The sequence below is a fragment of the Halichoerus grypus genome, chromosome 10 (genome assembly GCF_964656455.1).
Source record: "Halichoerus grypus chromosome 10, mHalGry1.hap1.1, whole genome shotgun sequence".
In the NCBI taxonomy this organism is placed as follows: domain Eukaryota; kingdom Metazoa; phylum Chordata; class Mammalia; order Carnivora; family Phocidae; genus Halichoerus; species Halichoerus grypus.
The window spans coordinates 115,275,818-115,302,371 of record NC_135721.1 but is presented as its reverse complement, the minus strand read 5'-3'; the positions used below and the strand labels follow the sequence as shown (position 1 = coordinate 115,302,371).

Sequence of the window (26,554 nt, the reverse complement as noted above, 5' to 3'; positions counted from 1 at the left end):
GGGTGAGAGGATTAGTAAGAACACAGGAAATTCTAAAGATGTTGACATGGATTGGAGACCCTTTGATGTCTTTCAAGAACTGTAAGTATTAGAGTCATTCTTAAATTACTTTTGGGAGTTGGACTATTGTTCTTGGACTTGATACATTTTAATTAATTTCCGAATAGGTTAAAATGCATTAAGTTCAAAATCCCAAGGAATAAAAGGATATAGGTTTCCTTCTCATTTCTGCCCCCAGCACCCTTCAATCAACTTCTGCTCCCAGGGGCACCTGGGTGGCTCAGTTGGTTAAGCGACTGCCTTTGGCTCAGGTCATGATCCCAGGATCCTGGGATCGAGCCCCGCATCGGGCTCCCTGCTCAGTGGGAAGCCTGCTTCTCCCTCTCCTACTCCCCCTGCTTGTGTTCCCTCTCTGGCTGTCTCTCTCTCTCTCTGTCAATTAAATAAATAAATAAAATCTTTAAAAAAATATATTCTTTGCATATACATATGTATATGTATGTACGTATGTATATGTATATATGACCTCCCCATTCCGAACACAAATGATAGGGTACTGTGCATACTGTTCTGAAATGTGCTTTTTTTTTTTTTTAAACTCAACAACATGATGTGGAGATCAGTCCCTAGCTGCCTCCTTGTTTGTTAATAGCTACATAGTATTACATCAAAGCAGGGGTAGCTTGAAGTTGTCCATTCAGTATCCTGTAGCTGAATATTTACTTTGTTTTCAAACATTTGTCCTTTACATTATAGTTCTTGAATGTGACATTGAAGGCTAAGCCTGAGCCACGTAGGGCCCTGGGATTTATTTGGGTCATGGGGGTATTTGGGCTCAATAGTATCTTTGAAAGATACCGACTCATTCTCTGGATCAAGCTCTTCCCACCACCCTTTCCCTTGGTTCTACCCACCCTACCCTCTGGGCCCACAGTGGCAGCCTCAGCCCCTTCACCATGATCTGCTCTCTGAAGTCCTCACAACCCCTTCTGCTCCATAAAAATCTTCCTGGCCCGATTCCCTTGATTCCAGCCAAGAGTCTACTACCACCAGGAGCTTTGGGCTGAAAAGCTGGGGAGAGAGATTCTGAATAGACTGTAAATATTTATTAATCAATCCTTGAACTTGCCTGGGGCCTCCCTGCTTATTTTCCCTGCTTGTCTGGTTTTCTGTGGATTTTATTCTCCCTTTCTGCCAAAGGAATTGTCTGGGTCTCTGTCAGTGGGGTGGGGGGGTGGAGGGGGTGGCGGGCAGGACCTTACTTGTGAGCCTTAAAAAAAATGTGCCTTCTTGTAGGAGAAGAAACCCTTCCACCTTGATTGGAGTTGCATGGAATTGTTATTTAGAGATCATCTAGTGCAGTAAGTTTACAGAGGAGGAAACAAGCATGGATGAGGGAGAAGTGCTTACCCAGGGTAATGGAATGAGCGAGTGGAAGGGACACAGGGCAAACGCTTGAGGCTTCTTCTGCCAGTTCTTACCTCTTCACCCTCTTCTCCAAGACTTCAAACTCTGTCAACCTTTATTCTCTCAAAATCTAGTATATAAAGGTAACAGAATCGCAGTATATTCATACAATGGACTACTACTTGGCAAGAGAAAGGCATAAACTATAATACCTGCAAAAAATATGGATGAGCCTCAAAATATGATGCTGAACAGAAGAAACCAGATGCCAAAGAATACATATCATATGATTCCATTAGTCTGAACTTCTAGAACAGGCAAAAGTAGTATATATAATATATACTGAAAGAAGGCAGATCAGTAGCTGCCTGTGCATGGGTGGAAGGACTGACTACAAAGGGGAGCAAAGGAACTTTCTGGAGTGATAGAAGTGCTTTATATTTTGATTGTGAGAGTAGTTACATGGTGTCAAAGTTCATTACACCTCAACAAAGTTGGTTTAAAAAGAAAAAAAAAGAAGCAACATTGAAATAGGCTTACTCAATTTATTTAAGAAAATACAAATGTGACCACTGACCTACATGCACAAAATCAACATTGTCCAACTCATTTGAGAAGGGCGAGTTTTGTAGTTGATAACCCTCAGGCCAGATGTCTTCCATCTTTGAAATTAAGTTGTCACAGATTTTGGTCAAAACATCATTTTCCTTAGACTTGTGTTCAAGAACTTCCTGTCTCATGACAATCATTCCTGACCCGGGTTGGATTTTAAAAAGCTAGTGACTAGGGGCGCCTGGGTGGCTCAGTTGGTTAAGGTTGTGCCTTCCACTCAGGTCATGATCTCTAGGTCCTGGGATCAAGCCCTGTGTTGGGCTCCCTGCTCAGTGGGGAGTCTGCTCCTCCCTCTCCCTCAGCCCCTCTGCCCCTCTCCCTCTGTCCCTCTGCCTCTCTCCCCTACTCATGCTCTCTCTCTTCCTCCCTCTTAAATAAATAAATAAAATCTTAGAAGAAAAAGAAAAAGCTAGTGACTAATATCTTTTTGCTCTATATCCGGGTGATTTATTGGCTCGACAGATTTAATATTTCTTTTGCAGGGCCTTCAAAGCTTTCATTTCTGTCCTCAAGAAAGAAAAACTATTTGTACAAGTAATAACAATCATGGCTAATGTTTATTGATTGCTCTCAATGTTCCAGGTGGTAATCTAAGAATTTTTCAAGTAATATTTCTTTCTTTTTTTTAAAAGGTCTGTATTTTATTTTATTTTTTATTTTAATTAATTTATTTTTTTAGAGAGGGAGGTGGGGGGAGGAGCTGAGGGAGAGGGAGAGAGAGAATCTCGACTCTCCACCCGGTGCCAAGCACAATGTGGGCCCAACACTGGCCCTATCGATCCCAAGACCCTGAGATCATGACCTGAGCTGAAATCAAAAGTCTGCTGCCCAACTGACTGCACCACCTGGGTGCCCTGAGCCCATCTAGCTCTTAAGCACTATATGGCATTGACAATCAACATGACTCAAGAGTGATAGCAAAGCCCTTTTGCCTAGGATCCCTTCCTCACTGGTACCAGAAATTCCACTATTATTGCTTCTTCCCTCACAGTTAAGCATTGCCCTCTTTAGATGCCTCCTAAAATACAACTAGTTGGGGTGCCTGGGTGGCTCAGTCTGTTAAGTGTCTGGTTCTTGATCTCAGCTCAGGTCTTGATCTCAGGGTCATGAGTTCAAGCCCCACATTGGGCTCCATGTTGCCCATGGAGCCTACTTAAAAAAAAAAAGAAAATAAACTAAAATACAGCTAGTTAAGAGAGCAGGACACTAAATCCCTACACATCTGATCGAATGGGTTTTTCACTGCACTCTCTACTGAATGGACTGAAAGAGAAACACAGATTGGGAGGTGGGGAATGGGGGCGGGGGCAGGGCATTGAAGGGGATTAACAGAGAAGTAAGAGGTTGGAGCCAGATGTCCCAATTTTCGTGGGCTGGCCCTGTTCAACCTCACATCAATGGGGCCCTCTGGAAATACAACCTTATGGCCAACTGGCGCTGGTTCTCAGCCCAGAACTCTGGGGACAGGGAGCCAAGTGGGTGAAAAGAGACAGGAGAGGCTCTTTGGAATGATGCTGGGAGTAACTCAGGTGCCTCCTTCGGAGCCAGGGTATCCTTAGGGAAAGGCAGGTGGGACAAAGGGCATGACATGAATCCCCTGAGAAGGAAGTCAGCCTTACTCTTTCGCCTTGAGGTGGTTGTATTCTATCCACCTGAAGTCCATTTTTAAAAATTAAAATGTATTTTAAATGATGCAGCAATTTACATAAATATTGTATAAAATCCAAACAAATTTTTTAACTTTAAAAAGTTATAAATATAAAATTCAAAAAATCAAGATAAAGTCAAGGTCCCTTGACCGTCACTCGTCCAATTCAAGAGACCTTCCACCATGCCCCTAATTTGGAGTATATCCTCTCTTTTTTCTACATGACATATATATATGTATATATATATATATATATATATATATATTGACATATACACACACACATAGGAAGTGTATTGTTTCATAGGGCTTGTTTTACTTCTAGTTTTAGAATTATGTTTTACATTTTTTTGTTTACTTACTTAATTACAGGGACATAGTTCAAAATTCCAAAAGTTCAATAGGGAATCCAGTTGTCCTTCCTTCCCCAGTTCACAACCATCTGGTCTCCTCCCTGGAGGCAACCACCAATTCTAGTGTCCTGTTACTCCTTCCAGAGGTATTCTATGCAGTTAAAATCCAATGCATATATATAGATAGACACACACAAACACATATATTACATTATACATGTATTACATTATATAATGTATGCATATATACATTATATATTACATTATATATTATATTGAATATATACTGAATATATATTCTATATATATATGTATTTTTCACACAAATGGGGACACTGTTCTGCACTTGTTTTTTTCACCTTACAGTATATCTTGCAGACCTTTCCTCATCAGTATGGAGAACAGCCTCATTCTTTCTTACACATGCATAGTATCCCATTGTATGTATACCTGACATTTCTCCAGTCCCCTATGGAAAGAAAGGTTGTTCTCAATATTTTATTTCTACAAATAATGCTGCAATTGATATATTTTTTATTTTTTATTTTTTATTTATTTATTTATTTATTTTTAAAGATTTTATTTATTTATTTATTTGAGAGAGAGAGAGAGAGAGAGAGAGAGAGAAACAGCATGAGAGAGGATAGGGTCAGAGGAAGAAGCAGGCTCCCCGCTGAGCCGGGAGCCAGATGTGGGACTCGATCCCAGGACTCCGGGATCATGACCTGAGCCGAAGGCAGTCGCTTAACCAACTGAGCCACCCAGGCGCCCTATTTTTATTTTTTTAAAAGATTTTATTTATCAGCGGGCGCCTGGGTGGCTCAGTTGGTTAAGCGACTGCCTTCGGCTCAGGTCATGATCCTGGAGTCCCGGGATCGAGTCCCGCATCGGGCTCCCTGCTCTGCAGGGAGTCTGCTCCTCCCTCTGACCCTCCCCCCTCTCATGTGCTCTCTCTCTCATTCTCTCTCTCTCAAATAAATAAATAAAATCTTTAAAAAAAAAAAAAAAGATTTTATTTATCAGCGAGAGAGAGAGAGCACAAGCAGGGGGAGCAGCAAACAGAGGGAGAAGCAGGCTCCTTGCTGAGCAAGGAGCCCGATGCAGGACTTGACCCCAGGACCCTGGGATCATGACCTGAGCCGAAGGCAGACGCTCAACCGACTGAGCCACCCAGGCATCCCTGCAATTGATATTTTTATCCATTACTTTGCATATTTATTTGTAAGATGAATATTTTTTGAGAGAGAGAGAGAGAGATAGCAAGCACATAGTGGGGGCGGGGGCAGAGGGGGAGGGAGAGAATCCCAAGCAGACTCCCCACCGAGTGCGGAGCCTGATGCGGGGCTCGATCTCACAACCCTGAGATCATGACTCCAGCCAAAATCAAGAGTCAGACACCCAACCGAGCCACTCAGGCCCCCCAAGATGAGTATCTACTACTGGGGATTAGTAAGGTGAGGTTATTTTAAAAGTTTAAATAGTATTTTAAGTGTTTTTTGATGTTACCAAATAGCTTCTAGAATGTACTGATTTTTACTGCTTATAGGTTTGTTCATTTCTACATAAACATGTCATATTATATACTCCTGAACACTCACATTTTTCACTCAGCAATATGATTTGGAGTTCTACCTATGTGAATACACATAGACACATAGACCTACCTCATTAAAAAAAATACCATCCTACTGTTTCCTGTTGTATGGCTGCAGATAGCTTATTTAACTGTAGATAGCTTATTGATGGACATTTTGGTGGTTTCCAATTTTTTTGCTGCCACAAACAATGCTACAATGACTATTCTTGTGTGAATAAAATAGATTCAGAGAAATGACTTGCAATGACTTGATCTCAGCTCTTGATAGGTATACATATTTTGAATTTCAATAGATGCTGTCAAATTGTTCTCCCAAAACTTGCCAGTTTAAATTTCCACCAATGGTGCATGAGAGCTTTAGATTTACATCTAGAAGTGGCCTATGTGCTTCCTCCTGAATCAAAGCTTAAAGTCCCAGTTATCACTGGGATCATCCAGGCCCTGAGCTCCCCTCCGCAGAATGTGAGTGGACAAGCTGAGTGTTGGGAAGGATGAACACAGACTAGGGGCAGTCTGTCCCCCATTAGCCAGGTGGTCACCCAGGTAACACAACCCTCTCCAAAGAAAAGGCAAGGCTACTTTGGGAGAGGGTGAGCTCCTCATCATTACAAGTGTCTGAGTGGAGGTTTGGTATCAACAAATGCTCAGAGCATTTATTCTGTGCCAGATTTGGGGCTGGGTGTCTTGACTCAGAGATGCGTCAGACCCATTTCCTGCCTTCCCAGAGCTTGATAATCATGGAGAAAATAGACAAGTAAACCATGATAATTCTGTCTACTAGATATTGAGTTGGACTTCCTTTTCTTTTCTTTTTTTTATTATTTATTTATTTGACAGAGAGATAGAGCCAGAGAGCACAAGTGGAGAGAATGGCAGAGGGAGAGGGAGAAGCAGGCTCCCCACTTGAGCAGGGAGCCCGATGTGGGGCTCGATCCCAGGATCCTGGGATCATGACCTGAGCCGAAGGCAGACGCTTAACCATCTGAGCCACCCAGGCGCCCTGGACTTCCTTTTCTGACAATATCTGGTACTTCCTGCTACATAACACATGGAAATGCCAGAAACAAAAACAACCAAACATCCTTTTAAATGCACAACTGAACTGCAACAGTTCAAGTTTTAACAGACATCTGGGGAGATGAAGACTTGGACTTACATGAAGTTTGGGGTTAGAACTGAGACCTTTGAAGGGCTACACCCACAGTGTAAGATTATACTAGAAGAAAGCAAACTTCTGACTACTAGCAAAGGAGACAAAGAGGATATATGTCCATCTTGACCTGGTCTTTGGGTGGGGAAAAGAAACTATCTCCCAAGAATTTGAAACCACATGCTTGCCCTCGACGAGTGTGGGGTTCATATTTATATCACCTGCATGGCTGGGAATCCCCAAGGCTGAGAAAATTAACATAAAAGGAGACCTATTCCAAAACCATCTCTCAGATGCCTAGCTGAAACAAATGCAAATCCTCTTTGGATCTCCCCCACACCCAGTTGCAGGCTACACAGAATTCCTATATATAAAGCTCTTCCAAACATTAGCTAATAATCCACAGGGAAACAATCCACCATGAGTAAGATCCAGTAGACACAACGACGGCCAAAATCTTCAGATACCAGAATTATCAGATAGTGATTACTAAGTGCAGCTTAGAGGCAGCTGCTAAGTGCTTTGGGAGTATAAAGAACTGACTCCCGGATGGAACCAAAGTCTTCAAAGACATGGAAACTTGGAGAATGGGCCTTGAAAGATAAGTAGGACTTTGCCAAGTGAGGACTTTGCCAAGTGAGGACTTTGGGGTAGCCAGTGGGGTGTACAAAGTAAAATGTACCAAGGAAATGACTATTGATTTAGTTTCTCAAGTGCAAATAGGGCAGAAAAGTGTGGGATGAGGCAAGGGAAGTAGGTAGAGGGATAGATTGTGCTGATCCTTGCAAGCCATCCTAAGGAAAGCCAGTGAAGGGTTTTAAGGGAAGAGTTAGTGATATTCATTTGTTCATTTGTGCATTCAGTCATTCATTCAACAATGGGCATCAGGCATGAAGAATGGGTCGTAGACTGGAGAGTAGAACGCAGCAGGAGATGAGTCAGGAGGGTATGGCAGACGTCTAGGTGAGATATGCTGGTGGCTTAGGCCAGGGTGGTGGCAGTGAAGATGGAGACGAATAGGTTGATTTGACTGATGTTTAGGTCAAAGCTTGAAGGTGAATTGTCTACAAGGGATGGGGAAATAGGAGGTGTCAAGGCTGATTCCCAGGTTTTTGGCTGAGCAACTGAAAGACGGGTGGTGCCATTCACGGAGATAAGGAATTAAGGAGGAAAAGTGAGCTGTTAAAAGAAGATCATGAGCTCAGTTTTAGATATTTGGAGTTTAAAGTGGCAATATCTAGTTTGACACAAATTTCTGAGTATCAATAAGTGAAACCTCGGCTGGAAATAAAGATCTGAGAGTCACCAAAATATAAGTGGCAATTAAAGCCAGGGACGTATATGAGAGTCTTTTGGGAGGCTGATTTCCATCTCTGGTTGTATTGGTTAGGAACTTTATTTTAAAGATTTTATTTATCTAGGGGATGCCTGGGTGACTCAGTCGGTTAAGCATCTGCCTTCAGCTCAGGTCCTCATCCCAGGGTCCTGGGATTGAGCCCAGCATCGGGCTCCCTGCTCAGAGGGGAGTCTGCTTCTCCCTCTGCCTCTGCTGCTCCCCCTGCTTCTGCGCTCTCTCTGTCTCTATTTCACTTATTTATCTATTTATTTATCTATCTATTTGTCAGAGAGAGAGAGCACAAGCAGGGGGAGCGGCAGGCAGAGGGAGAAGCAGGCTTCCCGAAGAGCAGGGAGCCCGATGCGGGGCTCAAACCCAGGACCCTGGGATCATGACCTGAGCCAAAGGCAGACGCTTAACCCCCTGAGCCACCCAGGTGTCCCTGGTTAGGACCTTTTGATTACAGGTACCTAAAGACCCAACTCAAACTGGATTAAACTCGAAAAGAAGTTGGGTTGAAATGTTTAGCAATAATTGCCTTCAGGCAAGGCTTCATCCAGTGTCTCAAATAATGGAACTAAGATCCAGTCTTTTCTGATTTTTCTAAAACACTTCCTAGGAGTTGGCTTAATTCTTGACAGGCTCTCTCTTTGTGACCACATGCTAGTGTAGGGAAATGGCTCTGCCTTGGCACGCTGGTGACCTTGCATGTATTCATTCATGTAGGCCACACGGGCAAAGGTTTGAGAAGCTTATCTGAGTCTTGGCAGACTGCCTTGTGACTCTCCCAGAACATGAGAGGATGTGAGGCTTGTAAGACTGAGGCCATCTTCTACTTGCTTTCCTCTCTGCCCTGGGAGGCTAGCATGAGACAGATTCTTTACTGCTTCCCAGGTTCTGAGGAGCTAATGGAACTTTGTGCCCCACCCTATTCAGAATATACAACCTGTAAATTGCAGTCTGGCTCCTCGGCAGAGAACTGGCTCCTCGACAACAGGGTGCCCACCACTTGTGTTGTAATTGCCCAGCCCCTTTTGATTCAGTGTCATCCTTTTTGGTGTGTGGAACAAAGATCATCAGGAGCTGGCTTACTCTTCTTGCTGTGTATGTGAGTAATAAACTACTTAAACTGAAAAGTGGCTCATTGTACCTTTACCAGTAGAATTAGTTAGGCCTTGGCCTTATCTTGCTTGTACATATAAACTACCAGCTGCTTCTAGGTCTGGGTGCTTCCAAGCTCAAACCTGGCAGAAAAGAAAATGCCCATTTCCCCATGGCTCAATTCAAAATTTCAGAATTGAAGGGTTTGGTTGTTTTTTGTTTTGTTTTTTGTTTTTTTAGCTCTTATTGACCTGATTTGGGTCATTTGCTCATCCCTGAACCAATCATTGTGGCTAGGGATTTGGAATGCATTGGTTAGTTTGAGCCATTTAGAGCCCAGTCCTGGAAATGGGGTTGAGGTCAATCCCATTCAAACCACATGGCTGAGAATTCAGGGTCCTGTTAGGAAGGGGAAAGGAAAGGTGGAAAGGAGGCCAGAAAGCAGCAAGCAAAGCCCACTATCCCTGTTTCCTTTGCCAGAGCAGGGAAGTCTGTGCGTATTTGGAGGAAGGGCATGAGGGGTCTGAATGCATAGTTGTGGAGGGTATATGGCTCCAGAGGCGGGAGAGGGATTCAGAAACAGGAAGCTGAGCAAGAGGAAGCCGATCTTTGGCCTTCAGGCTGTAGGTCTAGTTTATATCTTGGTCTTGTTTTCCTAACAGGATGGCTTTTGCAATGGTGGGCATTTGTGGGTAGGGGACGGGAAGGAAATTGAGAGAGCTGGAGGCAAAGAGTCCCAGAAATCTGTGTTCAGGGCATTATGAAGGTCAGATTTCCAGTTCCCTTTAGGCCCTTCCAACACTTGGAGGCAAGGGATGAGGATGGAGCTGGTGTGGGTCTCCTTTTAGGTCTTCCCAGACACCCAACTCAGGAACAAGAGGCCGCTGGTATAGGAGACAGGTGATGAGAACCCTGGTCTCTGGACCCAGTGCCGCCACTGACTTGCCAGGTGATCCTGGGGCAGGAGCTGCTCCTCCCTGAAATTTCGTTTCCCAGTCTGTACAGTGAACTAGATCGGGCCTTTCCTACTTTTTCCATCTTAAGGACACTTTCAATTATTTTTCCCTACATGCCACTGCCTTCCACTCACCCGATTTATTGAGTTGTTATTCTTCATTTTTAAGTTTAAGTTTATTTTCTGGTGAAAAATCTATACAAACATAGAGCAAGCCAGTGCTATATCTTTAATTCTTCTTTTTGCTTTTATAACAACCCTGTTTGTTTGTTTTTTTCACTCTGTTCTTATATGTCTTTTGCTGATTTTCTTGAGTTCTTTTTTTTTTTAAAGATTTTATTTATTTATTTGACAGAGAGAGAGAGCACAAGCAGGGGGAGTGGCAGGCAGAGGGAGAGGGAGAAGCAGGCTCCCCGCTGAGCAGGGGGACCCCGATGTGGGGCTCGATCCCAGGACCCCAGGATCATGACCTGAGCTGAAGGCAGTCACTTAACCAACTGAGCCACCCAGGTGCCCTGATTTTCTTGAGTTCTTTCCTTCTCATCCAGGCCGTATCTTGCAAATCTCTGTTTGGTTGATTTCTCTTTGCATGATCCAAGGAATTGTAAATTTTATCAAAGTCTGCTTTGCTATCGCAGAAATAGGTTCAAGTCTGAGGACAAAGACAATTGTCTGGTGTGTTCCTGTACATTTTGGTTAGATTTTCTCGAATTTCTGGCTTAGGTACTCTTTCCTTCCCAGGGTAATGGACCTTTATGATCATTTGTTTCTGCGGGAATAGTTAGTATGTCATGAACGTCCTTGCCTGGCTGGTTACGTGTGTCCTCCATAATAGTGGCTGCTCATCAGGCCACCAGGAAGGAAAAAGCCCTCAGTCATATTTAAATATTTTATATACTCGTCAATCTGAGATTGTTGCTCTATGTTTCTGTCCCTCAAATTTGTGTTAATGAAAGTCTCATAACACCTCTTGAATCCACCATCTTCTTTCCCCTTTTGGTTGGCAGCACCCTCTCGCTGGTCTCCTTGCTACCACCCTGGCTTCTTCCAATCCATTCTCCACTTAGTGGTCAGAGGGAAATTTTTGCAATCTTAATTGTGATCACGTTTCAATTCTACTTGAAACTCCAGAGTGGACTTCCCATTGTTCTTAGAATAAAAATCCAACTTAGCATCATGGTTCACAAAGGCCGTTTGACCCTTGCATACTTCTCTAGTCTCACCTCTTGCTCATTTCACTCCACATTGGCCTCCCTTGTTGCAAACTCAATCCCCTCCTCACCATACACACCATTTACCATTGCCAGTTCTTTATGTCAGTGGTTTTTTCTCATCTTTTAGGTCTCCCCTTAAATATTACTTCCTCAAACAGGCTTTCCTTGACTACCCCATCTAGTCAATACTAGGTCCTCTGTCATTCATTGTCATTGCTCCTTGTCTGTTGCCCTCATAGGTCTAATCGTAACCTCTAATTATTTTGTCTGACTACTTCTATTTTGTATGACTCCCTTCTAGACCATAAGCTCCCATACAGGAGGGATTGTGTCTATCTTTCTCACCACCATTATTGGTGGGCATTTGCCTTTTTCTTCCCATTCAGCATCCAAATACCCTTTGCCTTCACTCAAATGATTTCACCCAGCTGCCTTCAGGGTGTGCTGTCCTAAGACAAACATAGAAAATTCATCATCTGATTTCTCACAGATCCTTTTCTCTTGCTGTCATACACACAGCCAAGATGCAGGCATGGGACCCAATCTTAATCAATCTTAGGCTCTTTCCAAGAACTTTGAATCATAAATGACAGGATGCAAGACCATTAAAAACTAGTTAATGTTCACTCATTCCATTGGTGGTACCTAGTTGACCTGACACGTAGCTCCTGCTACCCAGACCCTGTGTTGTTTACCTGGTTCCTGACCATTCCAAGTCTGGTTCCCCAGTCATCTCTTTGGCCCTGTGAGCTCCCTCAGAGTCACATACTCCATCAACCAGGCACCCCATCCTTTGCCCATTTTTTTCTTTAAGATTTTATTTGACAGAGAGAGACACAGCGAGAGAGGGAACACAAGCAGGGGGAGTGGGAGAGGGAGAAGCAGGACCCTGGGATCATGACCTGACCCAAAGGCAGACACTTAATGACTGAGCCAACCAGGCGCCCCTCCTTTGCCCATTTTTAAAAATGATTTATTTATTTATTTATTTATGAGAGAGAGTGCGCATGAGCAGGGGTAGGGTCAGAGGGAGAGGGAGAGAAATCCTCAAGCAGACTCCCGTTGAGCACAGAACCTGACTCAGGGCTCTATCCCAGGACCCCAAGATCATGACCCAAGCGGAAATCAAGAGTCAGCCGCTCAACCAACTGAGCCACACAGGTGCCCCCTCTGCCTGTTTTTAATTGGATTCTTTATCTTCTATTATTGAGTTATAAAAGTTCTCCATATATTCTGAATGAAAGTCCCTAATCAGGTATATGATTTGGAGATATTTTCTCCCATTCTGTGGGTTGTCTTTTTACTTCTTGATGGTTTCCTTTGGAGCACAAGTTTTTAATTTTGATGAGATCCAATTTCTTTCTTTCTTTCTTTCGTTGCCTGTGCTTTTTGTGTTGTATCTAAAAAACCATTGCCTAACTCAAGGTCATGGAGATTTACTCCTAGGTTTTCTTCTAGGCATCTCATAGTTTTAGGTCTAATATTTAAGTCTATGATCCATTCAAACTCATATTTAAGAAGCACTAGTTTGGGTCTACCTATAATGGCTTTTCCCAAAGACAATCCTCACCCTAAGAAGAATTTTTTTTGAATATTCATCATAGCTTTATTCACAATAGCTAAAACCTGGAAACCACACAGATATCCATTAATAGGTGAATGTACAGACAGGATATATCCATACAGAGGAATACTACTTAGCAATAAAAAAGCCTGAACTGGTGATACCTGTAGTAATATGGATAGATTTAAGAATCCTTAAGCTGCGGGGCGCCTGGGTGGCTCAGTCGTTAAGCGTCTGCCTTCGGCTCAGGTCATGATCCCAGGGTCCTGGGATCGAGCCCCGCATCGGGCTCTCTGCTCCGCGGGAAGCCTGCTTCTTCCTCTCCCACTCCCCCTGCTTGTGTTCCCTCTCTCGCGCTCTCTCTCTCTCTCTCTCTCTCTGTCAAATAAATAAATAAAATCTTTAAAAAAAAAAAAAAAAGAATCCTTAAGCTGCACAAAGGAATGTAGGCATAAGAGTTCCTTTAATGTTGTTAAAAATGCAAGCCCACCTATAGTGCCGGTGGTTGCCTGGGGCTGAGGGTGGAGGCAGAGATAGACTGCAAAGGGACACAAGGGAAGTTGTGAGGTAGAGGAAATGCCCTGTGTCTTGAATGGAGCAGTAGTTTATTTGTATGTACGCTGTGAAAATGCATTTAATTGTACAGTTTATTTTTTTTAATTTTTATTTTTTTGAGAAAGCACTCAGACTGCATCCTCTCCCACTTACTCCTCCAAAGGAGGAGAAGAATGATCATCGATGGCAATTTGTAGTTGTGGGAACAACACCTACAGCCGGCTTCATGGGGTGCCTGGGTGGCTCAGTCGTTAAGCGTCTGCCTTTGGCTCAGGTCATGATCCCAGGGTCCTGGGATCGAGCCGGCATCTGGCTCCCTGCTCCGCAGGAGGCCTGCTTCTCCCTTTCCCACTCCCCCTGCTTGTGTTCCCTCTCTCACTGTCAAATAAAAAATATATATATATTTTAAAGATTTAATTATTTATTTGACAGAGAGAGACACATCTCTTCAACTACTCAAGTCTCATAAAGGCGGGGGTGGGGGGAATTTTGTCACTGCAATATTCCCCAACACCCAGTATAGAACCAGGGGATATAGTGATCTTTTAAAAATATACACTTGACTACGTCACTTTTTGGTTTAAAATCCTCCAATGGTACTTGGATTACACTTTGAATAAAGTCCAAATTCCCAACCATGGCAAACAGGTCCCTACCTGATTGGCCACTATCTGCCTCTCCTCCACCCATACCTTCTACTACTCTCTCCACTTGGAACATACTTGTTTTCTTTCCCAAACACATCTTGCTGTTTCCTGAATCAGTCTGTTTCTTCCACTTGTCAGCTCTGATTAGTTTCTCATCCTTTGGGTCTCAGCTCAAATGTTTCCTCTTCCCAGAGCCTTCCCTGACCGCCCTGTCCAGTGTTACCAACACACTTCCACCATCTTTTTTTTTTTTTTTTTTAAGATTTTATTTATTTGAGAGAGAGAGTGGGTGAGCACACAAGCGGGAGGAGGGGTAGAGGGAGAGGGAGAAGCAGATTCCCTGATGAGCAGGGAGCCAAGGCGGGGCTCCATCACAGGACCCAGGGATCACAACCTGAGTGGAAGGCAGCTGCTTAACCGATTGAGCCCCCAGGAGCCCCCCACCAAGTTATTCTTGATCATACAACCTGTTCCATCTTATTCACAGACCTGAAATTTCCTTATATATTTAATATTAATTATTATAGCTAACACTTAAATACCATAAGCACTTTTCATACATTAACTAAGTGGTGTGCTACTTAATGCTTATCAATGAGCTCTCCAAAGTCCAAAACTCTGATTTGTAGTGCTTGCTGATTTCTGTGTGTAAACACTCTCCTCAGGGAGGGTTTTCAAGCTATCAAACTGACGTCAGTGAACACCAGTTTGGGAATTGACGTGCAGTAGCACACCATTATACAGTATTTGCCATAGTAATATAGTAGCGATAAATAACCTCAAGAGCACAGATAAAACAAAAATGTAGTAAAATAATTAGGAAGTAATTTGCATATTTATTACCTTGTTTTAATATTGTAAGTCTATATAATTTAATTCTTGATAATTATGTTTATTTTTTTATTTTTAAGATTTTATTTATTTATTTGACAGAGAGAGACACAGCGAGAGTGGGAACACAAGCAGGGGGAGTGGGAGAGGGAGAAGCAGGCTTCCCGCGGAGCAGGGAGCCCGATGCGGGGCTCGATCCCAGGACCCTGGGATCATGACCTGAGCCCAAGGCAGACGCTTAGGCGCCCGGATAATTGTGTTTAAAAGCGACCTGCAAAATTTCTAAGCATTCCTCAATCATTTCTAGAGAGTCCATAGGGATGGGCGGGCTAACAACCAGCATATTTTTCAGATGAGGGACCTGAGGCACAGAAAGGTTGGCTGCAGACCAAATAAATCTGTCTACTACTCCAAAATGTATCTTCAGAACCCAATATAGTGCCTGGCATATTATTTGACAGAGAGCGAGAGAGCACAAGCAGGGGGAGCGGCAGAGGGAGAGGGAGAAGCAGGCTCTCCACTGAGCAGGTAGCCCCATGTGGGACTCGATTCCAGGACCCTAGGATCACGACCCCAGCGGAAGACAGACGCTTAACCGCTTAAGCCACCACTGAGCCACCGAGGCGCCGCATAAATAAATCTTAAAAAAAAAACCAACAAAAAAAAACCCCTTTAAAAACAAAAGGGAAACATCCTAACATTAAAAGCATTTACACAAGTGCTCGCTTCCGCAGCACATATACTAAAAAAAAAGGCATTTACACAAGAGTGAAATTAACGACTCTTCAAAACTTGCTCACTACCCTAGGAAGATACACCTTCACTAGTCTACTTCCGGCCTCACCCAGCGCTTTTACAATATACCTGCTATCTTAGGAGACGCCGCCCAACCCTATGCTGGGAGCTTGAGACGCCCGGCTCTACGTCGTCCCGCCCCGTCTCACCGCAAGGCTTCCTGGGAGCGGTAGTCCCCAGTCTGGGTGCTCCGGCGGCAGCAGCAAGGCTCACTTGACCGCGGAACTACAGAGGGTGGTGCACAGGTCGGGAGGCTTTTCCGCCTCGCGTTTCCCTCCCGCCTGCGCGCCCGCCCCAGCTATCATGGCGGCTCCCTTGGCTCTGGTCGTGGTGGTGGCCGTGACCGTGCGGGCGGCCTTGTTCCGCTCCAGTCTGGCCGAGTTCATTTCCGAACGGGTGGAGGTGGTGTCCCCACTGAACTCTTGGAAGAGAGGTGAGGCCACTGGCTGGAGTAGGTGGCCAGGCCCCGCCTGTGCTCTCCTGGCCTCAGTGAATGGGAGGCGGGGGCAATGGCCTTAAGCTCAAGGTTCTGAGGGAACTGACCCGCTCTGGCGTCCTCGGAGAGGGCAGGAGGGCGGGGCCCGAGGGCGGGGCTGCCAAAGGGAGGGGGCGTGGGACTGTGGGGCGAGCTTTGGGCCCTAGGGGCAGGCACACGAGCGGAGGGGAGTTGAGGGGGTGTGTCCCCCTCGGGTCCTGAGCAGAGGGGCGTGGTCTGAGGAAAGATAGGTAAAAGGAAAGGGAATGCTTAATGGAGTGGGAGTTGCAGAGGGGATTGGGATTTGATGAGGGATCGCAGGTGGTACTCCCTGGGGTATGGTATGGTGTGTGAGGGGGACCCCCAAGTGAGGGGACCAATCTTGCCTAAGCGAGTAGAGTGTGTGAACGTGCTTAGACTCCTGTTCTCAGTTTGGGACTTGCAGTGCAGCATTTTTTAGTGTTTTTTCTTAAGTTCTTCATCAGGCGCTGTTTTCTACCAGCGCCTACAGTGAGATAGAGTTTATGCTGAAGGATCCACAGACTAGTGGGGGAGACAGATAGTTCTAATCCTTTTTGAAAAATGTTCTTCCTGTGTACATCCAGTTTCTTCCTTGGAGTTTCAACCCTGAAGAAAGTGTCCTCTCCTTTTCCAGTTTCCTAAGGCTGTGGGCTCTGAGCTAACTGTTGAAGGATGTAGAATTTGGAAAGGGAGATTAGACAAAGGAGAGTTCCAGGTAGCCGAAGGTAAACAGGATCAAGAAAATGTTGAAGAGTGCGAAATGTAAAAATTGGGGGAGTAATGGGGCACGGGTTAGGTTAGGGCCAGAATTTAAAGATTTTTTTAAAAAACTTTTTTACTAAAGTACAATATACATACAATGCACATGTAATAAGTGTAGAGTTCAATGAATTTTTATAAACTGTGTACACTCATGTAGCCAGCACCCAGATCAAGAAACAGAACATTACAGAAGTAACAGCACCCCAGAAGTACTCTTAAGCTCAAATGTCCTTGAACTTAGTTTTTTTTTTTTTTTTTTAAAGATTTTATTTGTTTATTTGAGAGAGAGAGAGCATGTGCAGAGGGAGGAGCAGAGGGAGAGGGAGAAGCAGACTCCCCTTTGAGCAGGGAGCTGGACGTGGGGCTGGATCCCATGACTCCAGGATCATGACCTGAGCTGAAGGCAGCTGCTTAACCATCTGAACCACCTAGGCACCCGTGTTCTTGAACTTTAAATGCTAGAGTTTTGATGTTATCCCATAGACATTTTGGAGTGGGCAATGGCATGATGAATGGTTGTTTTATGAATAATTTGAGTTTAGGTTTCTAAAAATACTATATTAAAGGCTATGGTAAGCCTCTTTTATCCTCTAGTTATTCTCTGTGTTAGATGGTGCTATTTCCCCCATTTTACAGATGAGGAAACTAAAATTTAGAGAAGTTAAGTAATATGCCCAAGTTTCCCAGTTGACACATGGTAATAAAGTTAATAGCAATTCTTCTGTGTGATGGTGAGACTTTAGACTTGATAATCCTTGAATATAATATTTGCATATAATTATTTGTTGAACAAACTGAATTGTTTGGGTTGAAGCCACATGGTTCCTGCTTTCTTCTGGATACCAGAAGCCCCAGGGCAGTATTAGGCCCTCCTTCCTCTGTTCTCTTAGCACTTTATACATACCTCTATTGAGAGCATGTCTCACTTTTTATCATAATTATTTGTTTATATCTGGTTTCTCCACTGTACTGTGAGTTCCTTGAGGGCCAGAACTGTTCTGTTCATTCCTGAATCCTTTGTGCCTGGCATAGAGTAGTTGCATCGTTACTGATGAATAAATACTGAAGAAAAGAAAACATAAGCTGTGGTTACATATAGGATGGACAGGGTGAAGGATCCAAAGATGAGGCAACGTAGTGTGGTGACTCAGAGCACAGGGTCTGGGATATATATATATTTTCTAAGTTGGCTCCATGCCCAGTGTGGAGCCCAACACAGGGTTTGAACTCACCACCTGAGATCAAGACCTGAGCTAAGATCAAGAGTTGGATGGTTAACGACTGAGCCACCCAGGTGCCCCAGGTCTGGGATCTTTAAAATGGTTTAAATCCTTTTTTCCTCTGCCACTTATATCTGTGTGATCTCCAACATCAGTTTTGTCATCTGTAAAATAGGAAGTTATAATATGTACCTCATTAAATGAGATATCCATGTTGAAGCTCTTAGCACAATACTGAAAGCCAAAATAGCTAATTCTAGGAATTTGAATTTATTTTATTTTATTTTTATTTTTTTATTTTTTTATTTTTTTATTTTATTTTTTTAATTTATTTATTTGAGAGAGAGAGAATGAGAGAGCAAGCACATGAGAGGGGGGAGGGTCAGAGGGAGAAGCAGATTCCCTGCCGAGCAGGAAGCCCGATGCGGGACTCGATCCAGGGACTCCAGGATCATGACCTGAGCCGAAGGCAGTCGCTTAACCAACTGAGCCACCCAGGCGCCCTTATTTTTATTTTTTTAAAGATTTTATTTATTTATTTGACAGAGACAGCAAGAGAGGGAACACAAGCAGGCAGAGTGGGAGAGGGAAAAGCAGGCTCCCCGCTGAGCAAGGAGCCCGATGCGGGGCTCAATCCCAGGACCCTGGGATCATGACCTGAGCCGAAGGCAGACGCTTAACGACTGAGCCACCCAGGCACCCCTAGGAATTTGAATTTAAATAATAGGGAGAACAGTGGTGATACTGACTGAAATACGTGGATTCAGAAAGGACAGCAGTAAGTGATGTGTGTATAAGGTGTAGTATAATATTCAAAGGTTTAGGTCTGGAGCTTGGGGCCAGTGTCAGACCTAGAGAGAGAGATTTGGTAGTCACCCCTCTGAATCTGATTGGGTCAGGATAATTGTTTGTCCTGTTTTAAACGGGGATAGTGGGTGGAGGGATGGTACAACATCTGTAAGTATCACTTGTCTTCAGAGTATATGTTAAGATGGGATATTTTAAAAAGCAAGTGATTGTATTTAACCCTAAAAGGCAGGCATTTAAAAAATAGGAGCCCTTCTGGTTTCACATGACATTCATTATTCATTCATTTCACATGAGTTTTTTTTTTTTTTTTTTTTTTTTTAAAGATTTTATTTATTTATTTGAGAGAGAGAGAATGAGAGACAGAGAGCATGAGAGGGAGGAGGGTCAGAGGGAGAAGCAGACTCCCTGCCGAGCAGGGAGCCTGATGCGGGACTCGATCCCGGGACTCCAGGATCATGACCTGAGCCGAAGGCAGTCGCTTAACCAACTGAGCCACCCAGGCGTCCCTCACATGAGTTTTTTGAGTGACCAGTTGTTTAGGTGAAGGGCTGTGGATCCAAATAGATTTTGGTAGGCGGACTGATTTTTTTTTTTTTTTAAGAGAGGGTGTGTGCATGTGTGGGTGCTAGCGGAGGGATGGGGAAGGGCAGAGGGAGAGGAGAGAGAGAATCTTAAGCAGGTTCCACGCCTAGTGTGGAGCCCAACTTGGGGCTTGATCTCATGACTCTGAGATCATGACCTGAGCCAAAATCAAGAGTGGGATGCTTAACCAACTGGGCCACCCAGGTGCCCCTCACGGACTGATTTTTAATAGGAATAAATGAGAGGTTGTATACTTGGAGGGGATGATTCTTGTCTTCAGATATCTGAAAGGTTTTAAATTGGCGTGTTGTCACGTTCTTTCATGTGCAGATGACAGAATCCCAATTCAAACTACCCGAATTATAATAAAAAGTGAACTTCCTGGTCTATATAACAGAACAATCCAAGATAGATCCTGACTTAGATCCTCTCATCAGGACTAATTCTTTCTCCATCTTGGCATTGACTGCATTCAGGAGGGCTCTTCTTGGGTATTGGCAAGATAGGCCCCTAATAGTCTCTGACTTTTAAATCCTTACAGTATCAGGTCCAGTGGAAAGAGGGTGACTGTTCTTCAATAAGCATAACAAAAGCCTTGGAACTGAGTCACATTGAACTTATTTGGGTAATATGCCAGTTCTTAAGCCAGTTACTGTGGTCATGTATCTATTTCTACCTCTGGAGCCCCTGGCTGGCTCATTGGTGGAGTGTGTGACTCTGGATCTTGGGATTGTGGGTTCATGCCCCACGTAGGGTGTAGAGATCACTTAAAAAAATGAAATCTTTAAAAAAAAAAAATAGGGCGCCTGGGTGGCTCAGTTGGTTAAGCGACTGCCTTCAGCTCAGGTCATGATCCTGGAGTCCTGGAATCAAGTGCCGCATCGGGCCCCCTTCTTAGCAGGGAGTCTGCTTCTCCCTTTGACCCTCACCCCTCTCATTTTCTCTCTCTCGCAAATAAATAAATAAAATCCTAAATAAATAAAGATTTACATATATATATATATATATATATATATATACACCTACCTCTTTGGAGAGGGGCAACCTCCCAAACTGTGGAAGAAGGGGGTATCCCATAGGCAAATTATAGTGCTGTTACTAGAAGAGGGGGAAATTGATGCTGGGAGGCGAACATAACAGATATCCATTATAATAGGAAAGACATCTTTTCTATGTCACTCATTTCTACGGACCTGTCAGTTTATTTGATAGTCCAACTACAATGTATACAGATTTCTTGCTTGACAAAATGCAAGCATGTGCTTCTCATTCCAGTAAAAATAATAACTAACACTGATACAATGCTTTCTATATGACGGTCCCTGTTCTAAGCATTTTAAATATGTTCAAGAACTAATTTAATCACCACAATCGGGGCGCCTGGGTGGCTCAGTCGTTAAGCGTCTGCCTTCGGCTCAGGTCATGATCCCAGGGTCCTGGCATCCAGCCCCGCATCGGGCTCCCTGCTCCGCGGGAAACCTGCTCCTCCCTCTCCCACTCCCCCTGCTTGTGTTCCCTCTCTCGCTGTGTCTCTCTCTGTCAAATAAATAAATAAAATCTTTAAAAAAAAAATCACCACAATGGCCCTAAGATATAAATGTCCTTACATATAAATACCTATTTTATAGATGAGAAAATGGAAGCACAGAGAGATTAAGTCACATAATGTTTTATGTGAATTACTGGCAGTCTTTAGGCATTGCTATTCCACCAGAGTTCACTCTATACCATCTTGTATAAAAATCTGTTGGAAATGTTTTGGAACTTTTTTTTTTAATCAATATTTTGGTCTTTCCTCAGCCTTGACCTAGTGATTAGGAATCAGTATGGGCTTAGCTTCTTGAGTTCAGGATAGAGCCCAAGCTATTAGCGCTTATTTAGAAACCTACCTCCAAAGTAACCATGAGCGTCAGGGTCAGGAAGAACACTTGTGATAGCACTACTTTAAAAAAAAAATCAAAACCTCTATTGTTAAAATGGAGAATAAGTAAGCCACACACAACAGTGTATTGCACAGTGAATTATAAGGCAAACACTTTTGTAGCCATCATCCAAATCAAGAATCAAACTTTGCCACTTACTCCAAAAGCCTTTCTATGTGCCCCATCTCAGTTACAGCCTCCCTCCCCATGCCCCCTTCATTAAGTAACTGTTATCCTGACTTTTATATTATAGTCATGACATCTTTACATTCTTTTCATTTTATTACTCAAATGAGTGCCCATAATCACTACAGCTTAGTCTTGCCTCTAAACAAAGGTTTTTATATGTGTTTTAAGTCTCCCTTAATCTTTAAGGTCCCCATCCATCCCATCCTTTTCTTATCTGTTAAAGAACCCAGACCATTTGACCTGTAGTTTCCTGTAGTTTGGATTTGACTGATTGTATATTCATGGTACATGTGATTGTATATTCATGGTACAGTTTAACATGTTCTTGCATCCTCTGTATTTCCTGCAAATTGGCAGCTGGATACCACTACTTTTTTTTTTTTTTTTTTTAGCTTTTTACTTGAAATAACTTTAGAATTACAAAACATTTGCAAAGATAGTACAGAAAGATCCGTATACTGTTCACCCAGCTTCCTATACATTCCTATAATGTTTACATCCTGCATAATCATGGTACAGTGATCAAGACTAAGAGAATAACATTGTTATAATACTGTTGAACAAACTGTAGTTGTTCAGAGTTTACCATTTTTCCCACTGTTCTTTTTTGTTCCAACATCTGATTCAGGGTGCCATATTGCCTTTAGTTGTTGTGTTTCCTCATTCTTTTCCCATTGGTGAGAGTTCCTCAACTTTTCCTTGTCTTTTATGACCTTGACACTTTAGAAACATACTGGTCAAGTATTTTGTAGAATATCCCCCAATTTGGGTTTCTCTAATGTTTTCTCATAGTTACACTGAGATCATAGGTTTTGGAGAAGAATCCCACTGAAGTGATGTGATCCTCTCAATGTATTGGATGGGGGTACATCATATTGAAAGGTCTTATTATGGGTGATGTTATCCTTAATCCCTTGGTTATGATAGTATCTACCTGGTTTCTCCAGTGTAAAGTTATTTTCCCTTTTTAATCCATAAATATTTGGGGCTATATGTAGGGGCTCTGTAAATATCTTGTTTCTCTTTAAGTTTTTGCCCACTACTTTTTGCACTTACGGGTTGATCTGCCTGCACCAGTCATTACTGTGGTGTTCTAATGGTGACTTTTCTTTTTCCCTCATTCCTTCTTCATTGGAATTCTTCTGTAAGGAAGAGTTGTCCCTTCTTATTTATTCAGTCATTTATTTTATATCTGTATGGATTCATAGGTATTTATTTTATTCTCTGGATTATAAACTACATTATCTTTATTTTGATGCTCAAATTGTTCCATCTTTGGCCATTGGGACAGTCTCTGCAACCACAAGATGCTTTCTTTAGGCTTAGCTTATATTTTCCATTGTCCAGCTCTGGAATCAACCACTTCTCCAAGGAGCCCTGGTTTCTTTTATTGGAGAATGTTATTTAGAAAGCAAGATCTGGATGCTAAGTGTGTTCATTGCTATGGGAATGATACTGTATCTTGGACCTTCTGGACTAGAAATATAAGGATACCACTTCTTTTGAACAAGCTGAATGCATGTCCTTCTTGAGATGGGAAGCTCAGAGACAATGTTTGTCTTATGCTAGATGATATGCATTTATGATCACCTATAGGAAAAGTATATCAAGGTAACTAAGAATTTTTGCTTCATGGGATTTATCAGTTAAGAGTTGAGACACTTTATTGGGGCGCCTGGCTGGCTCAGTCAGTAGAGCATGAGACTCTTGATCTTGGGGTTGTAAGTTTAAGCCCCATGTTGGGTGTAGAGATTGCTTAAAAATAAAATCTTAAAAAGTTGAGACACTTTATAAAAAAAAACCTTATATTTTAGAATAGTTGGCAATAATTAATTAGTTTTTATGGTCAACTATGAAATATTAGTTTTTGGATAAGAATCCCATGAAGTAGAAATTTTACTCAATTTCTCTGGTGTACTTTTCACAGCTGTTATTTTGGGGGGTACTCTAGGAAGAAGAATGGCTTAAAGCTGTGGGTTCTTTGTGTTGTTGTTGTTTTTTTTTAATTGAATATTTTGGTTTTTCCCCCAAACAGGTATTTTATGAAACCTATTTTAAAATGTTCCTAGCAAAATATTATTGGTCTTTTATACGTGGAGTCGATTCACTTTTTTTTTAAAGCATTTTTTATAAAGATTTTATTTATTCATTTGAGACACAGAGATACAGAGGGAGAGAGAGAGAGAGGAGGAGCAGGGGGAGAGGCAGAGGGAGAGGGAGAAGCAGGCTTCCCGCTGAGCCAGGAGCCCGATGTGGGGCTCTATCCCAGGACACTGGGATCATGACCTGAGCTGAAGGCAGACACTTAACCATCTGAGCTACCCAGGCACCCCGGAGTAGATTCACTTTTATATTCTAGAGGGTTTTGTTACTCTATAAGTCAGATGTTTCCAAATGTACTGTAGACCATGCCAGAGTTTTCAATCATGTGCACCAAAATAAGGACATTGTAAAAAGTTTATCATAAAGATCAGTGTATTCAAGTGAAAATATTTTGAGTTTATGCTCTTTTACAGTTTTTAATGTTATAGATGGTGGTAGTAAATGGCAGTGGGTTTTTTTTTTTTTTTTTAATGTTTTTACATGAGGTTGACTCTTCCCTCAGATCAATTATCTATTAAGTAATATGAGGTCATATTTAATCACCAAGATAGCAGAGCCACATTCCAGGTACTTGCCAGAGAACACATTAACAAATTCACAGGTGTACAATATCCAATCCAGCAAAAGCACACCTGAGAGAAATTACATTTTAGACAATTGCCTGAAAAGTGTACAATCTGTTCTTCCAGCTACATACTGAAGAATCTTCCTCTGGATTAAACCAGTGGAGAGTGATGTCCCTGGACAGCATCTTAGTGGTCCTCTGTTGAGTTGCTTTTACTGCTCTGTGGTAGAATGCCATTGGCTTAGGTGGGACTTACCTTGTGAAGTGGCCTGATGACTCATGTCCTTGGGTCTCCAGTAAAGCTGTTAGTGAAGGGTTTAATAGTTGTGTTACATAGCAACCTCTTTATGTGGCTCCTAGGGGGAAGTTTCTTTTTGGTCCTAGTATAAGGACCAGTTAAAACTGTCTTGAGCAATGGGGTTTGTTTTATTTTACAGCCCGGATGAACTGTGTAACTGATTAAGTTTCCTTCCAGGGTGGGTCCATAAAGTTTAAAGCCATATTTAAGGCCCACTCATTATAACTATATAGTTTTTTTGGAAGAGGCTTTGTAACTTTGATTTTGTTTTATTTACCTTTGAATAGGTAATTCAATCACAGGTTTCAAAAATCAAAGGTGCAAAAGGCTATATGGTTAAAAGGCACCTTTCCACACTGCTTTCCTAGAACCACCTAGTTGTGTTCCCTGGAGGGACCAGTTTCTTATGCATATCAGTTTCTTATGTGTACTTCTGAGTTATTTTGGGCATATATAAGCTCATACATTTTATAGGTTTTTGTGTGTCCATTTTATATTTTTTCTTATCCTTCTCTGTTTCTTTTAAAATTAATTTTCCTATTTCTTTCTAATAATTATGAAATAATGCTCGTTGCTAATGATTCAGAAAATGAAGAAAAGGTAAAAGAAACCAAACATCTTCTGTAATCTTATCAACAGGGATGGTTGCTGTTTTTTTTTTTTTAAGATTTTATTTATTTGTCAGAGAGAAAGAGCACAAGCAGGGGAAGTGGCAGGCAGAGGGAGAGGGAGAAGCAGGCTCCCTACTGAGCAAGGAACTCAGGGTCCCAGGACCCTGGGATCATGACCTGAGCTGAAGGCAGATGCTTAAGTGACTGACAACCACCCAGGTGTCCCAGATGGTTGCTGTATTTTAAATTTTTTATTTATTTTATTTAATGTCTAAGTTTTATGTTTATTTTGAGGCATTTCTCATTGAATACATATTCATTTTCTCTCAGTTAAATGGATTAAGGCTTATAAATATTGAAAATAAAATTCGATCATATTGACATGCTGTGTTATGTCCTGCTTTTCATTTAAGAGTATTTCATGGACATCTTTCTTTCCGTAAATGGATATCTGTAATATACTTTTTAATTTTAACTCTTAATTTTGAGATAGTTTTAGATTTTCAAAAAGTTGCAAAATTAGTACAAAGAATTCCTGTTTACTCTTCCCTTAGCTTCTTCTAATGTTAACATCCTACATAACATAGTACACTGATCTAAACCAGAAGATTAACATTCATACAATACTAATAACTAATCTGTTATTAGAATTTTATCAGTTGTACCACTAATGTCCTTTTTATGGTCCATGATTCAGTCCACAGTCCCACATTGCATTCAGTTATTATGTATCCTTAGTCTCTTCCCATCTGGGACACTTCCTCAGACTTAATATTTTAATTTTTTTTCTCTTTCTTTCTTTCTTCCTTCCTTCCTTCCTCCTTCCTTCCAGAGAGTGCGTGCGTGCGAGTGCGCACACACACACACACACACACACATATACACACACCTGCATGAGCGGGGAGGGGGAGGAGGGACAGAGAATCTCAAGCAGACTTCCCACTGAGCACAGAGCCAGCTTGGAGCTCCATCCCATGACCCTGAGATCATAACCTGAGCCAAAATCAAGAGTCAGACTCTCAACCGACTGAGCCACCCAGGCACCCCTTAATATTTTTAAAGAGCACTGGCCTGTTATTTTGTCTCTTGATTTGGGTTTGCCTCGTGTTTTCTCATGATTAGATTGAAGTTTCGCTTTTTTGGCAAGGATACCACATTTTTGGCATGAGGACCACAGAAGTGTTTTTGTCTCCATCTCAGTGAATCATTTCAGGAGGTACTTGATGTTGAT

The 26,554-nt window shown here is 42.4% G+C and overlaps 1 protein-coding gene and 1 pseudogene across 4 annotated transcripts in view; one reads left to right on the top strand and one right to left on the bottom strand.

The window, feature by feature from the left end:
* Window positions 1-13,620: 13,620 nt before the first annotated feature.
* Window positions 13,621-13,727, bottom strand: LOC118535731 (small nucleolar RNA U3; annotated as a pseudogene).
* Window positions 13,728-16,024: 2,297 nt separating this feature from the next.
* PIGU (phosphatidylinositol glycan anchor biosynthesis class U) overlaps window positions 16,025-26,554 on the top strand; it is an 86,549-nt gene continuing 76,019 nt past the window's right edge. For 2 of the 4 annotated variants that reach the window (XM_078057110.1, XM_036092252.2), the window contains exon 1: window positions 16,026-16,198. In XM_078057110.1, coding sequence (XP_077913236.1) covers window positions 16,069-16,198 — 130 coding nt within the window. In that variant the 5' untranslated portion in view covers window positions 16,026-16,068. Of the gene's footprint in view, window positions 16,199-26,554 lie in introns of all 4 variants that reach the window. The other 2 variants (XM_036092254.2, XM_036092255.2) reach the window with 2 other exon arrangements.